The sequence below is a fragment of the Notolabrus celidotus genome, chromosome 11 (genome assembly GCF_009762535.1).
Source record: "Notolabrus celidotus isolate fNotCel1 chromosome 11, fNotCel1.pri, whole genome shotgun sequence".
Classification (NCBI taxonomy): domain Eukaryota; kingdom Metazoa; phylum Chordata; class Actinopteri; order Labriformes; family Labridae; genus Notolabrus; species Notolabrus celidotus.
In genome coordinates, this window is record NC_048282.1 from 31,419,047 (window position 1) to 31,434,156 (window position 15,110).

At 39.7% G+C, this 15,110-nt stretch overlaps 1 protein-coding gene across 3 annotated transcripts in view; it reads left to right on the forward strand.

The window, feature by feature from the left end:
• Positions 1–8,158, forward strand: part of si:dkey-261h17.1 — a 61,100-nt gene extending 52,942 nt beyond the window's left edge. For 2 of the 3 annotated variants that reach the window (XM_034696793.1, XM_034696795.1), the window contains 2 exons: positions 1,223–1,369; positions 4,397–5,058. In XM_034696793.1, coding sequence (XP_034552684.1) covers positions 1,223–1,369; positions 4,397–4,591 — 342 coding nt within the window. In that variant the 3' untranslated portion in view covers positions 4,592–5,058. Of the gene's footprint in view, positions 1–1,222; positions 1,370–4,396 lie in introns of all 3 variants that reach the window. The other variant, XM_034696794.1, reaches the window with a different exon arrangement.
• The last annotated feature ends 6,952 nt before the right edge of the window (positions 8,159–15,110 follow it).

Below are 15,110 nucleotides of genomic sequence, written 5' to 3' on the forward strand. Positions count from 1 at the left end.
TCAACCTGCTACATACTTCCTACGAATATTCCTACATACTGTGTTTGAATTTAGTATGGAGTATCTTGGCTGTTCTGTTCGATCTGTTATGCAGGATGCTGGGCCATGCGTTGCTGGATTTCCGGTTTCAGAAAGCGGAAGTAAACAGCGGCCAAGCTGATAGCGAAACTGCTTCTTTAGCATCCACTTATGATTTAAAAAGTTAAGACGTAGTTTATATGGAATACAATAATTTTCACAGCACCTAAAAACTGAGTTCCCCCCATCAAAAAAGAAGAAAAAAGAAAAAGGGGAACAAGCGCTGTGCATTATGGGAAACAGTACGTGAGGCAGACTGGTCTGATGCATACTGAGAAATTTTCCTGAATCAGTACAACATCCGGGTAGTTTTGGCATACTGCAGATTTTGCTCTTTTTCACATACTACAAACTGAATTCTGGCCAAATCAGTACGTACTGCTAGTTTAGTAGGCAGTTTTTGAAAACAGCCTTAGACTTTATTTAAGTTTGGGTTCTTTATTAAGATCCTACCAGAGTAACTATGCACTGACAATCCATACAAGAGCTTAAGAAGCTATGAGGAAAAAACTACACATGAGGGAAAACATTGCTTGTTAAAAAGTCAGATGTATTTAGTAGCAGACAGTCTGATCTGAATATGATTCAGCTGAACTCACACATGCACTGCACTCCTGAAAAACTGTCATCCCATAGGAAGTCCCATATGAGCTGATGTGTGAGCAGGTAAAAGCCAGGAAGTCAACTCATCATATTAGAATGGGCTTGGGTGATAATGTTTGTATCATGTAACTGGTGCACATCAGATACAATCAGTGTGCACATAATGGGGCTACTCTTTTTCTTCTCACCAGGATGTTCTTGTACTATCATTTGTTGATACTAGTATGAATACGACCTTTGGCACACAGGGTTGATATTAAGGGTAAAAAAAAGTTGTCTCAGTGACTCTGCTTCACCCTTCATCATGGAAGTACTGTAAACATACAAAACATACTGTAAGTCATGTCTTACCTCCTATGATGAACGTGTGATAATAAGCAACTTAGATCTCTATTGCTTTCAAGAACAACACACTGCACTGGGCTTTACTTCTCTGCCTCATTGGCCTTTCTTTTTATCTAAATGAGCTGACAAATAAACATTTTATATGACTTCTTATTCACACACATGCCTAATCTTCATCTCTTCTACTTGTTTGCAGCTTGGCGTGACGAATGTCGAGACCCCGTCTTCATCAGGCTCCTCCGTCTTGGCGGGGATCCTGGTCAGTGGTCTGCTTGCCGCCATTGGAATCACCATTGGCTACTGTAAATGCCAGCGCAGAGGCGACACCAAGGGAGTGAGGCTGGTGAGAACATGTTCTGTACTGTATGATGCCTCTGTGGATCTCATTTACTGCCTCTCTGGTTTACATGTTAAAGCAACATCTTGACTGTCTGTGTAGTGACTCTCACCTTTAATGTTTTTAATTCTTCATTTTGAAAATGATGTGAGCGACCTTCCACATGACCTGAAGCTGTGTTATCATGCATCTGTAATTGCTTCACCCGTGTGTTTGTAGGTTTCTGCAATCACATCCCTCATTAGAGACTCAGTAACACCACGCGCAGCCTTTCACGGGCAGGGTTCATGTTTTACTACATCTGAAATCAAAACAGCACTGTTTCCCTTCCCAAGAAGTGGAATGCCGCCAAGGTTTTAATTAGGGAATGCTGCTGGCCGGCTATCACAGAAAAAAGAGAGACAGACAGAGAAGGAGAGAGAGAAGGAGAGAGAGAGTATTCCAAAGACCCACGCCCTGCTCTCTGCTGCCTTATTCCCCTGCAGAGCTCACTGTTTCATCCAGCAACCAGACACAGCTGTATCACGTAACACCGACCACATTAAAGGATGTGTTTGTGTGTTGAGGATTAATAGTGCAAAGGTGCCGGTGGTTAGAGGATGCATTAGTAAACATATGTGTTCTAATGTGCATGGCAGTACTCTGAGGAGTAGCTCTTCTTCTTGTGAATATATTCATTTTTCATTTAAAGCATGTTTTATGTTGTTTTCTCAGATAATTCACTACAACCAATAACTGTTCTTACACCTATCTGCATATAGCCGGTGGACTTGTATGATGTTGTTATTCTGATACGCACATGGTGAAACATGATCTTCATGCAAAGTGCACTGCCGGCTCCTTTATAAATAAAACAAGTAAGGGGTGATGTAAAGTACGCAGGTTGTCATAAGTGAGGAGTGTTGTTGATGAGTTAGGAGGACCCTCACACAAAGCTGAGGGGTGTTGTCTCCCACCATAACAATCCACTCACTTTACATTATCCTGATTATTGCATGGCTACTTCCTGATGAAATCACTCATTTTACTCCAAATATTGGAAGAGATGTTATAGATAAAAACATGATTATATCTCTTCCATAGAAAAATGTCTGTCACACTTAAAGTTTGAGCTTCATACATGGTGATGGTTAACTCTGTAGCCCTCTTTAAATTAGCTAACGTAGCATATTAACTGATTTTTTTCACTGATGGTGAAGAAAAACAAGAAGGGAAGGATCACTTGCAGAGGCAGGTCTAGTGTTAGCCCAAAGGTGGCCATTGCCCCCCGTTGATTTGTGATTGGCCACCCTAAAATCCTAAACTATGATTGGCTATTTGCCTCATCAGAGGCGGGGCTAATGTTAAAATCAACTATTTGGGCTGGGTTGTAAAAGAAGCTTTCTTTGCATTGCAATCTGGCACACATTCTATTTTTATTAAATACCCTAAATCAATGCTATTCAATTAAATATTTGGTCGGGCCGGATTTTCAGACTAAGGACAAGAGCTGGGCTGGACAATTTCAGCAGACAGTGAGCAAAGTTAACCATTTAAAAGAAAAACAAATAGATAACAAACACACTGGATGTTTATTAATGTATTGCCACATCCAAAAGGGCATAAACACAATAAAAGAGCAGCACTTGTAAGTGTTAGTAAAAGATGTTTTCTTGTCGGACCCAAGTCACAATCACTCGGCAGTTGCTTTCGGGCCACTTGAGGGTTGCTTTTGGGACGCTAATTGAATAGGGCCGCGCTAAATTTAAATTTTGGACAAACCTTTTCTGTTACAGGACACCGGTGGCATAGCAGTCTAAACCTGTCCTATACACAGAGGATAAAGTCCTCGTGACAGAGGTCACTGGTTTGACCATTTATGTCATGCACGTCTCCCCCCCACTCTCTACTCCCCACATTCCCACTGTCTTTGTCTGTCCTATCAATAAAGGTGAAAATGCCCAAAAATATTAAAAAATATATTTATATTTTTAGACTTTTAGGCCCTTAAAAATTACAGTGTATACAATTTTAATATTGTCCTATCAATAAATGTGAAAATGCCAAAAAATATTAAAATATATATATATATATGTTTTAGACTTTTAGGCCCTTAAACATTATAGTGTATACCATTTTAATATTGTCCTATCAATAAAGGTGAAAATGCCAAAAAATATTCAAAAAGAAAAAAATATATATATATTTAGACTTTTAGGCCCTTAAAAATGATTGTGTATACAATTTTAATATTGCAACTCTTCTAAAGTGAAAAATTACACAATCTCACATCTAACATCTTGTGGTTACATTAATGATAGTAGTTACAGCAGATGTTATTAGTGGATAAAGAAAGAGTACAAAAGTGCTTTTCATTCCTGTGTGTGTGCTCACATACTTCATCCCACCCCTGTAAGACTCAGCGCCCCAGTTTGGCCACCCAGTCAAAAAAGCCTCAATAGACTCAGCGTTCAGATCCCTTAAGAGTTCTGGTGCCCCGTCACTGTCCGAGTCTTCTGTTGAGTCTTAACTTCATCCACCATCTTCAGTTTTGTAGATGTTTCTGTCACAGCCTTCAGTTTTTGTCACTTTCACCCACCCTGCCTTTACTCCACTGTTTCATCTCTCTTATTGGTTCTCCCAACATAAACAAACCAACATCAAATTAGTCAGACTTCTTTCTTCACAAAGGTATGATTATTGTTAGTCTGTGAGAGTCTGTGATTGGCCCCACAGCCTTAGCAACGGTCTGTTCTTCATGACAACAGTCTATCAAGAAATAAAATAATGCTGCTATGGAATGTTGCTATGTAATGACCAATCAGAATCAAGTATTCAGCACAGGTGTGTTATGAATACAGTTAATGTAAGCTAGCTTAATAGCAGGTAAAGACAGTCCCATCCATGATACTTTGTGGATATAGTTTTAAACTGACTCAGCGGGACGATGGGGGATTTTGTGTAATCAAGAATAAGCCAGAAAGATTGAAAGGGTTCATGAGGCCATGTTACGTAAGCTTTCGGTGCTGACACATGTATTTTCACTGTTTGCAGGCTGAGGAGGCCTATCCAGCAGACCAGGAGAACCAGGGGAACACTCTGGTTTCCGTGGCCCCCCTCAACCCCCCTCCAGAAAACCCGGAGAAACCCAGCGTGAACGGAGAGTCCCCTGAGGCAGCTAAGACCGAGCCTTCTCCTCCTCCCACCAACGGCACCTCCACCACCAAGACAGCAGACACCGAGCTGTGAAATAGTCCCCGAATAACTGCGGCTCCCACGAACACACCCATACCCACACACACATAAACACACACACATACACACACATGCCCCTTTTCTGAATCCACTCCCGTCCAAACACACGGACTCTGGAGAACTTCAGGGACTCGAGCAATCCTTTACATCACTGCTCCTCTTGTTACAGCCTCCATGTTGCCTCCTCTTTTGGCTTCATGCCTCAATACACATCAGGAAAAGTAGTCTGACGATGATGGCGGTGACGGTGATGAATGATGTTGATGATGATGATGACGAAGGCTCGGTCCCTGGGTTGTTGAGGCTGGGTATGAGGGACAACAGGAGATGGGCAGCTCTGGGTGGGAAGAGAGTTAGCATTAATCAGCACTGGTTCCAATGATGACTGCAGCCTCGTCTCTGCACGTCATTTGGTTTTTAAAGCTCCAATAAATCCTCGACTAGTTATTTCAGCACAAGCACATAAAGTTTCTGAGTTTCTTGTAAGGCCACGACAGACACAGAGGAAATGAATCACACTGCCTTGAAATCTGTTTACAAACTTCTCCGAGAGAAAAATCCATCGGGCTCTCATTCGTCTGATTGAGTCATAGACTGTAGAAGAAGAAGTGGATGTAGCCTCCAATTCTCTGCACATGCTCCGTGAACCTGCTTTCTTTTAGGCGCCGTTGGCCTCGCAGGTTTGACTCCTGACCTCGGCCGTTTGCTGCATGTCTTCTCCCCGCTCTCTGCTCCCTGCGTTTCCTGTCACTCTTCAGCTGTCCTATCAAGTGAAGGCAAAACATGAAAAATGCTGTCTTTAATGGCCAGCAGGGGGCGACACCTGGTCACAGTAAGAACTCTCTTTCTTGTAAACTAGAATGAAAATGGACTTTCTTTCCACGCTGCATTCGGGTTACTTTTTATTACTTGAACATTTAGGTGCTTTGCTGGGAAAATTCAGGTGACACTTGAGCCAACAGGAGAGAAATTTGGCCTTAGAATCAATGCAGACCAAAGAAAACATGACCTTATGTTTTATCCACATGTATGTTCCATTTTAAATTTCTATCTGTTTTTTGGCGGGGTTTTGTATAAGGTTGTAAAGTTTTACAAGCTTGTTGCCAGTGCACATGAACGCACCACGATCAGAAAAGCCACCTTGCAACCTTGAGAAATTGGACCATCAGAGGAGCACTTGAATGCAGCATTATTACCTCAGTTAACATTTGTTTAATGTGTTCATGATGTCACTCAACTTTTCTTTCAAACACTATGATGCTAATTTTGTCAAATATGGTCCAATTTAGAGTAAAATGGTAAATAGGTTTAATTTAAAGGTGACATATCATGCAAAATCGACTTTTTAGTGGTTCTCTACCTGAAATATGTTTCCCTGGCATGTCTACAAACCCCCTGAAAATGAAAAGAATCCATTCTGCCCCTGTTCTGATTTCTCCACCTTTCTGTAAATGTGTGCTGAAACGAGCTGTTTCAGTTTTCAGTGTTCTTCATATGTCACAACGACATCCGGTCGAGCTCGGAGCTTGTTCAGCCCATAGACTGTATAAAATACAACTCAACCCCTCCTCCGTTTTTCATTCCCTGCACACACGTATGCTAACAAGGAGCTTAGGAGGGAGGCATGCTAGTTGTAGGCTGTCTTAATAAACACAAAGGTCAGTTTTACTCTCCATGTCTGCAGATTTGAAGATCTAGTGGATGATTTTTATTTATCATGGAAAAGTGCTAGAACTAGTTAGCATAGCCACATAGCTACATGTTCGTCGCTAACACTAAATCTGTGACCAATGGTACAGAAAGGTCCTGCTGCAGGCGCCTCTCCGTCAGGATCAGATTCTGGATCAGATTCAGAGGGTTGAAGTAACGCGGGTCTGTGAGCAGCCATGTATAGTCAGCCAACATGTAAACATTAGATCAAAGTGCTGGAGAGCCGAGGCCACATCCACTTCCTGAGGGGGCGTGGTCAGAGAGCTCATTCTCATTTAAAGGCACAGACACAGAAAACAGCCTGTTCTGAGCAGGGCTGAAAAAGAGGAGTTTACAGGCAGACCAAAATCTGATTTCAAAGTGTTTTTTGAGCATAAACTTTAAAGACATGTTTTTGGGACCTCTTAGACCAATATATTTTAATGAAAAAGAGCATAATATGTCACCTTTAAGGCGCGGCTACCAACGTTGAAATATTGATTTCCAGTTGTGTGTTAGCGCCCAGGATAGACTTCAGATGTGTATACACCCTTGTCGTTCACTTCCAGTACGAAAAAGAGAGACGTGCAGAATCCAAAGCTTCAAAAAGCAGGTTCACCATCCAATGTGTGATATCACGGAGGCTACATCCACTTCTTTTTAACAGTGTATGAGTTGAGTCACTGATAATGTCAGTGTGAGAGTGTGAATGTGTGTGTGTGTGTGCTGCTTTTTAAAAAATCTCGCATGTGTGTGTATGCTTGCATGGACGGCGTGTATATCCATACATTTTAACTCGCTTACTGTATGTGCGTGTGGTTTATGCAAAGCAGCCGACGGTGATCAGAGTGTGTGTGTGTGCGAGTGACTGATGAGTCTGAATGTGCATGTAACATAAGCCTTGAAAAAATGTAGAATTTTTTGTTGAAAAAAAAAGAAAAAAAAGTTGACAAAGTGATGGCTCACCAAGCTCTGCTCGGTCCCTACGGTGAGAGCGGAGGAGTGTTGAAGTTATCACGACACCATTATGTCTATTTGTGTCTTCATCTGTGAAATCAGTCACAAAGCAAACAGGCCTCGTTACAGTCGCTGCTGAAAATCAAGAGACTGGCTGTGTGACCGACAGACTCAAAAAAGGCCTCAGACGCAAAGCAAATCCATCCATTGTCAGTGTTATTCTCCTCTTCATATACTGTATATGCTCTTTTTAATATCACTATTCTATTGAACAGTGTGAATACTAAGGTAACTTGTTTGTCTTGTTTGTATTTTGTTTACCCACACTTGTTTTGTTCTGCTTAAGAACCAAAGAAATCTCATTTCATCGCTCATGTTCTACTAAAATATGTTCTGTGGCGCCCTAATGAAACCGTATCCAGGTCATACAACACAAAGAAATTCGATTTTGATGACATAAATCACATTTTGAAAGATCCCAGGAGGAAAACATTTCTTTGCATAATTTAATAACAATTTAAAATGACTGAAATACAGTTAAAGTAACAATTTGAGGACAAATCTGATCAAAAATCCGACCTAATCCTCAAAGTTTCAACACTATTTCCAACTTTTTCAACTTTATCCTCAACATTTTGACTCTTCTCTTAAAGTGCCACAAAAAAAGCTTCCTCTTTTTATTTTTGTAACCATCCCTGGCTCTAAAACTCTCCTGTGAATTAAATACCATAAAGTAAAACTGCAATGTTTTAAACCAGAGTGAAGAAGAGTGCTCTGGTCTTTTAGATTTTTCTCTCTAATTTCATGTTGTACCTTCTCATCTCTAACATTCCAATGTGACTGTTTCATTTTACTAGCAGCCTATAATTTGAATTGGATTTAACATGAAAAAATAAAGAAATGTCTTTTTATGAATTGCTTTCAGCCTCATTTCATTTCAAGAAAAACATCAATCATGCATGAGCGAGCGAGCGGAAAAAAGGCATTTGGGTTTAATACCAAAGAATCATGCTCATGTTCACACACACACGCATACATCTGCTCTCGAACACACTCTGAATTTAAACACGGCACATATGGTCCCACAGCTGGTTTGCATGAGCAGTAGTAATGACATCACTTCTCACTGTTTTGTCTTTCACAGTTTCGGGTGGGGCGGCGAAAAACTTTCACCAGCTGTCTTCTGTAAACGCCGCAAGACGTGCTCATGAGCACCGTGACGGTCCGGCGTCAGCTCACTAATTCCCCTCAGCATCTTCCTTTTCTGTCAGCGGTCAGTGTATGTGACAGTCAGACTTGTTTATTTCCCATCCTTCTTTAGACACACACGCCCTCTTTTCATCACAAGATCAAGTCCCATGTGAATTCCTCCTGTGCTTCGTCCCATTCCACACCCATCTAGAGAAATGTTTCCTCAAGGCCACTGAGCCGAGCTGCAGAACTTAAAGAGATGTCACTATAAAGACATCACAAAAAGCACATACCATGGACTGAAGTATGTGGGGTCGAATGATGTCGTCTAAAATCGGAGACCGGCCAACTGCTGCAGGGAGAACATTTAAAGGGTGTAAATCCCAGCAGACGTGCACATTCCTATATGTTAATACGCTCTGACATCTCTGTTACTTACAACCTGTTTGACTTTGAACTCTCTGAAACTCTCTTTAAACTTGATCTTCTCCCTGATGATCTCGTGTTGTTCTTTTTGTTGATCATACAGAGGGGTCAGTGCTAATTTTGGTTTGTTTAATTTCCAAAAATCCCTCCCTGAAGCTTTCAATTAGATTTTCAAGTGTCTGTACTTTGAGTTTTATCTTTCTGACAACTTTTTCTTTTTTCATTTTATCACTCACTTTTCTACTTCCTACTTTTTAAAACAGACTTGACTGTAAGGGACCTTCTTTTTTTTTAATATTGGATTTTGCTTTTCAGATCTAAACACATAATAGAATATATATATATATATAAAGGACAGAAAAGAAGAGAAGGAAGCCTACTGTATGAGAGAAGTTGATATTACAGAATAAATAGAAAGGTACTTTATTGATCCCCAGGGGGGAAATTCAATTTTTTCACTCATGCTATTTTTGGTCATGCTACACATACAGTTTTTTTTGGTATATACATACAAATGCACACACATGCAGTGGACATGCACTTTGGGAGAGATGTCAGAGTGAGGATACTGCTGTCAACCAGCGCACCCCGAGCAGTTGGGGGTTCGGTGTCTTGCTCAAGGGCACTTCGGCAGTGCCCAGGCAAGTGAACCAGCACCTCTCCAGCCCCCAGTCCACTTGCCAAACTTCGTCCATACTGGGACTCGAACCGGAGACCCTTCGGTTCCCAAGCCAAGTCCCTATGGACTGAGCCACTGCCGCCCCAGACAGACAATACAGACAGTAGGTAGTTCCAAAATAACAAAAATACAAAATACAAAAACAAAACAAAAAAGTTACAAAAATAGACAAGGGACAAAAATGAATCTTCACCTAAAAGGTGATATTCAAGACATTCTCAATACAATTGTGTTATACAATGGCACAGTCCATTATGTGAGATGATCAGCAAGATTTCTGTAAGCTTGAGAGCATAGCTTTCTTTGAAATTAAAATGAGCAAAGTTGTCCAGCAAACAAATCTCTGATAGTATCACATACTCTCTTCCAAAACCGTTGAAGTTTAGAGCACTGCCTGGTAGAGTGCAGGAATGTCCCTTCCTCTGACCTTCTTTTTTCTTTGTAGGTAGCACAACTGCGTGCTACCTAACAAATATCATTCCCACTTAGGAATAGACGACAATTACGTATGGAAACAGTGATATCTTGGCTAATCCTGCAAACAGACAACAACAAAAACAATGTCATAGACGTATCAAGATGACAAACAAATGCAGGAGAAGGGGAAGACACTTTACCAGGCAGTTTGGGGTGAAGTTTATGTTGGTAAGTTACATTACATAACTGTATTTGAAGTTAGAATGATTTTAGTTTAATGGTATTCAAAATATGATGAGATGTTCAGTTAAGCTTGCATGGAAAAACTTGTTGGATATGTCCTTTAAAGGGCTACTTATCAGCATTCACACATCTCCCTACTTATGCTTTATTGAGAGATGCAGGTACTTTAATTGTCCTCTCCACAGCTCCCTTCTATCAAACTTCAAAAGTTGGTGCAATTAAGTAACACAAACATGATAAGAATCAATGTTTCCCGTGTCTACACAGAGAGCTTTATTTGTGTGAGATATGCATCTCTGGATTCTCTGCCACAGGCCCAAAACAGCAAGGAGGAATGGAATTTAATTTGTGCTGCTTGCAGTATTTAAAAAGTCTACAGTATCACTGTTTTGGTTCTTTCCAAAACAAGACTTTGTTGTGAACATTTTTAGTCCTCAGTGTGTTTTGTGGATGATCCAGGACAAAGATCTTTTTTTTTATTTATGTATGCAACACAAAGGAGTTTTAAAAAGTAAATGCAAGAATTATTTTTTCTAATTACGTCGATCCAACCCTTCTCCACCCATCGGCCCCTGCACCCCTAAAGCACATCACACCAACTCTTCTCCTCAACAGCTTTCCTTCAATGTCACACTCATCCCTCAGCTCCAGCCAGCTCCCCTCCCATCCTTCATCTCATCCAGCTCTTAAGTTTCTCCACCTCTCTTTTCCTCCACCCAGCCAAGAGTCGTGTATTTGCAGTGGAATCTGGGATTACGAACAAAACTCAGCTGGCTGTTTTTATTGTGGGGTGTCTCCCCCCTCAGCGTAGTTACAGCTGCCAACTACGTCATGTTTTCCTTCTCCATGCCAAAGCACGCCCCTTCTAAACCCGTTGATGGTAAGATAATATTGGATGGAATGGAAGGGTGGGAGGTAGAGGAGAGGACACAAGAGACCGGCGGAGACCTGAGGTCAGAGGGTGTGGTCTGCAGAATGAGCCTGTGATGAAAATCAAACTCTGATAACCTTTCTGGTTCATGAAAAGGTTGAAGGTATCTCAGAGAGAAATATTAGCAAAGAGGGTCCTCTGTGTCTTTATTTCTGCAAGATTAAGGACAATATTTTACAGTTTTACAAAGTGGAATTCTTCTGCAAATCCTGCATAACTCTGATGTCAGTTACGTAATATCTCTCTTTGTCTGAGATTCCTGAGAAGAAAATACAATAAGGAATGTTTACCAACTTCCTTCCTCTCTGGAACATCATGAACAGTGTTGATACTGAGTGGAAACTGTGAATAGGATAGCATGACCTCCCTGAAGCAACTAGGTCAACTCCGTTCACATGTTTAACTCTTAAAATCCACCGGATTCTGTGACTATCATGGGCCTTGTGTTCACAAGATATTCAAGAGAATTTTAGTGTTGGAATTAAATTTTTGTAGTTAGAAAATGCGAGGCAAATTCAAAGCCTCTGTGTTTGTGACATTTTCAGAATGCTATAAAGGGCATTCATGAACACATACATGATGCAACACCATACAAAAAGAGACAAAAACACCCTTTACATGGACACAAAGCAGATTATTCAACTAAAAGAGGTTTATTTTGCAGAAGCAAACAGCTTAAACCTACAGTTACTGACTTGGCCACCGGGGGGCAGCATAAAAAGCACAGGTTGTGCTGAGTAGTACTGTCATCATTGTCTTTTTTAATTGCACTTGTGGGTTTTATCGATTAAAAAAATACCGTTCCTACTTTTCTAGGCTGCACAAACATTACACAGAAGTGACAGCATGGACAAAGGAGGCACCGGATAGAGTGATGAAGCAGCATAGGAACTTAAAGCAAGTTGAAAATGTGTGAATATGTTGATACCATTTCCCTGTAATGCATGCAATTAAAGTATAGCGGAAATAAGAGTATAAGTTATTGATAACTGTGGAGCTGTGGGAGGAGGTTACACTACCGTAGCCTAACTGCAGCTAATCACACTTCATATCACATCTAGCATCACATAAATAATTATGGAGTAACATTAATATTCATTTGGAGTCATGTGCATGGTAACCCTAAATAAGTTGTTCCAAAAATGACGCTGTTATGGAGATGGTCGACTGGTCGGGAATCAAGCCAGCGACCCCTGCAACGTGGACTGTAGCCTGTACCCATGAATGTAGGAGGGGTTGAGCAGAGCTACCGATAACTGGTTCTTAGTTTCAGCCATTAAACCATAGCATTAAACCCAACACTAACTTAAATGTTTTAAAAACATAGGTGATGATGTCTCATAATAATAATAATAATAATAATAATAATAATAATAATAATAATAATAATAAAAATCCTAATTAGTGCTTCAACGAAAAACAAAAAAATACACATAAATAAACAAAGAAGATACTATAGTAAAATACTAATATAATATTAATATAATATAAAAAATATAAAAAAATAAATAAAGGAACTCTAAGACATCAAGAGCAGAATAAAATGTTTACAAAGTTATGAAAGCCTTTTAAAAAAAATGTTTTAAGTAGCGATTTAAAATTACAGACAGAAATTATTAAGATATAAATACCAATTCTAACCAGATTTTAAGATATATAATTTATGCTGAAAATTGTCTCAAAAAGGTTGGCTTACACTTAAGCCAACTAAGAAATGTGTGTGTTATTTAAGGACATCACCTTGTACTCTGGGTTATTGTGATGAGCATATTTATTTTTAAGTTTTTCACAATTTCAGGCCAAATGATCAATCAGTTGTTTATGAAAACCATCTCCAGATTACTCAATTGTAAAAGTAGTGGTTAGATGTAGTCCAATGTGCTAACACTGCTTAAGTAACCCAATTTGAAAGTAATGAGTTGAATCAGAAATTGTCTATGATCAGTGGAGTGCTGACTTTATGCATGAATATGAATCTGGAAAGTATTAACAAATCTGTTAATATTTAGTCAGCGTGGAAGATGGTAAACAAAACACTTGTCAGATGTAATTTTGAAGAGTTCTGCATATCAACAAAAGAACTTAACTTGCATGATTTGATTCAGCTGGAACACAGAGTGTATCAAACAGGATGTTCAAAAAGGGGAAAGTATTGAAGCCGGGGTACAAGCTGACTAAATATCACTTGAAAGACTTTTGATCTAACTTGATAACGTACCATAATTTGATCTAACTTGATAACGTGCCATAATTACCCACAGTACAATTAACCTTCACTCAGAGCAATCAACACTACCCTAGTTGTTCCAGCTGTTCATTTTTTTGTTTCATAAAAATCAATCATTTTACTACGTCTTGATTAACTGAATATTGTTATGAGCAAGTTTGAATGGGTCTCTGAAAGTGATCAGAGGAAGTGTACTCCACATGAACTCCAGGATTTATGTTTTTGACATCTTGGCAGCAGTGAAAGTGTATTTTTTTTTCACACGCACACCCTCGCATGAAAGCAGTAGTTAGCATCCACCCACTCTTATATGGACATCCTCTGGAAATCCAACATGCACGAAGACTGGAGAGAAACATAATATACTTTCACAAACTTGGAAAAAAAAAGCAACATGCATCATGGGAGATGTACTATGCAGTGAAAAAGCTGGGATCCACATTAAGGGAGGGGTTCACTGTAAGACAAATATGGGGCCCCATTGACTAATGTGCGCCAGGAGGGAGTGACCAGACACATCCTGCATGTAACTGTCCCATCTGACAGCTGTGTCAAAGGCCAGGCAGCTTTTGATTGGTTATTATGAGTAACAGTTTACACATTTAGCCATGATGAACATCACTATAAATTTATCCTAAGTGCTGCAAAACTGTAGGCTCTTGTCATGCATGTGTGGCTTGTGATTCCAATTTAAATGTACTCTTTTAACCCTCCCGGATCATCTTTCTGGATCCCCTGTGAAAATGAAGAGATACGGCTGAGTAGAAATGCAAAAAAAGGACAGAAAGAAAGAGAGAAGAAGAAAAAGTGTAATGTTACACTCTAATGCTGTGTCTCCATAGACACCACAAACAGCAAATAACAACGGAAACTAGAATCGATATCCCGTCTGTTTCCTGCGCATTTGTCTTTGCAGTCGTTTTTCCAAACATCTGTTGAGGGGAAACAATCTGGAAGGCATTGTCTCTTTATTTTTTCCAGTGATGCAAGTGTCCACAGAAGGGACACTACACCCTGCAGTAAACTGTCGACGATGTTGATTACAGCACAATAACAAACAAATGTTTACTTAAAGCACTACAGGAAAAAAAAAACCATGATTAGAAAACACAGTAAAGGTTTAATATCCCAGTCTGATTAAAACAAGGTGTGATATTAAACCTCTGGAATGTTTATGTTACATATTAACCCTTAAAGACACGCATGTGCACGACACATTCTGCAAGTGATTCACATCAGCTCAGTAAAAGAAAAAGAAGTTCCCGCAGAGTGAAGCTCACAGAGGAGAGAGGAGTTTGAATGTGACATTATTAGGTTAGGATGCCCCCTGCTGTGGCCTGGGGGCAAAGTAAAAACAGGGAGCTCAAGTTGATCAAAATAAATAGAAAGCAAGTAAACTGCATGATTTAATGAGTTGAATTAAAGAAAGTATTTTTATAAATAAAGGAGCTGCTTTTTCTTACATGTTATTGGAACTTTAATCTAAATGTTACTAAAAGTGTTTTCAATAATTGTGATTAAAGTTATTGTAGGTGAGATGAGTAGAGGTGAAGAGAAGGCAAACTAAACTTATTATAATCAACATTTATTTATCTATTTATTTCTTGTATTCATCTAATATTTTTTAACCTTAACTGATTTTTTAGGCAACCAAAGAACCCGACGATATGAACTGAGACCAGAGGGACCAAGGAAGTAAGACAATTATAATATATAAAAAGGAATAAAGCACTAAAAGAGAGGTAAAAGCAGT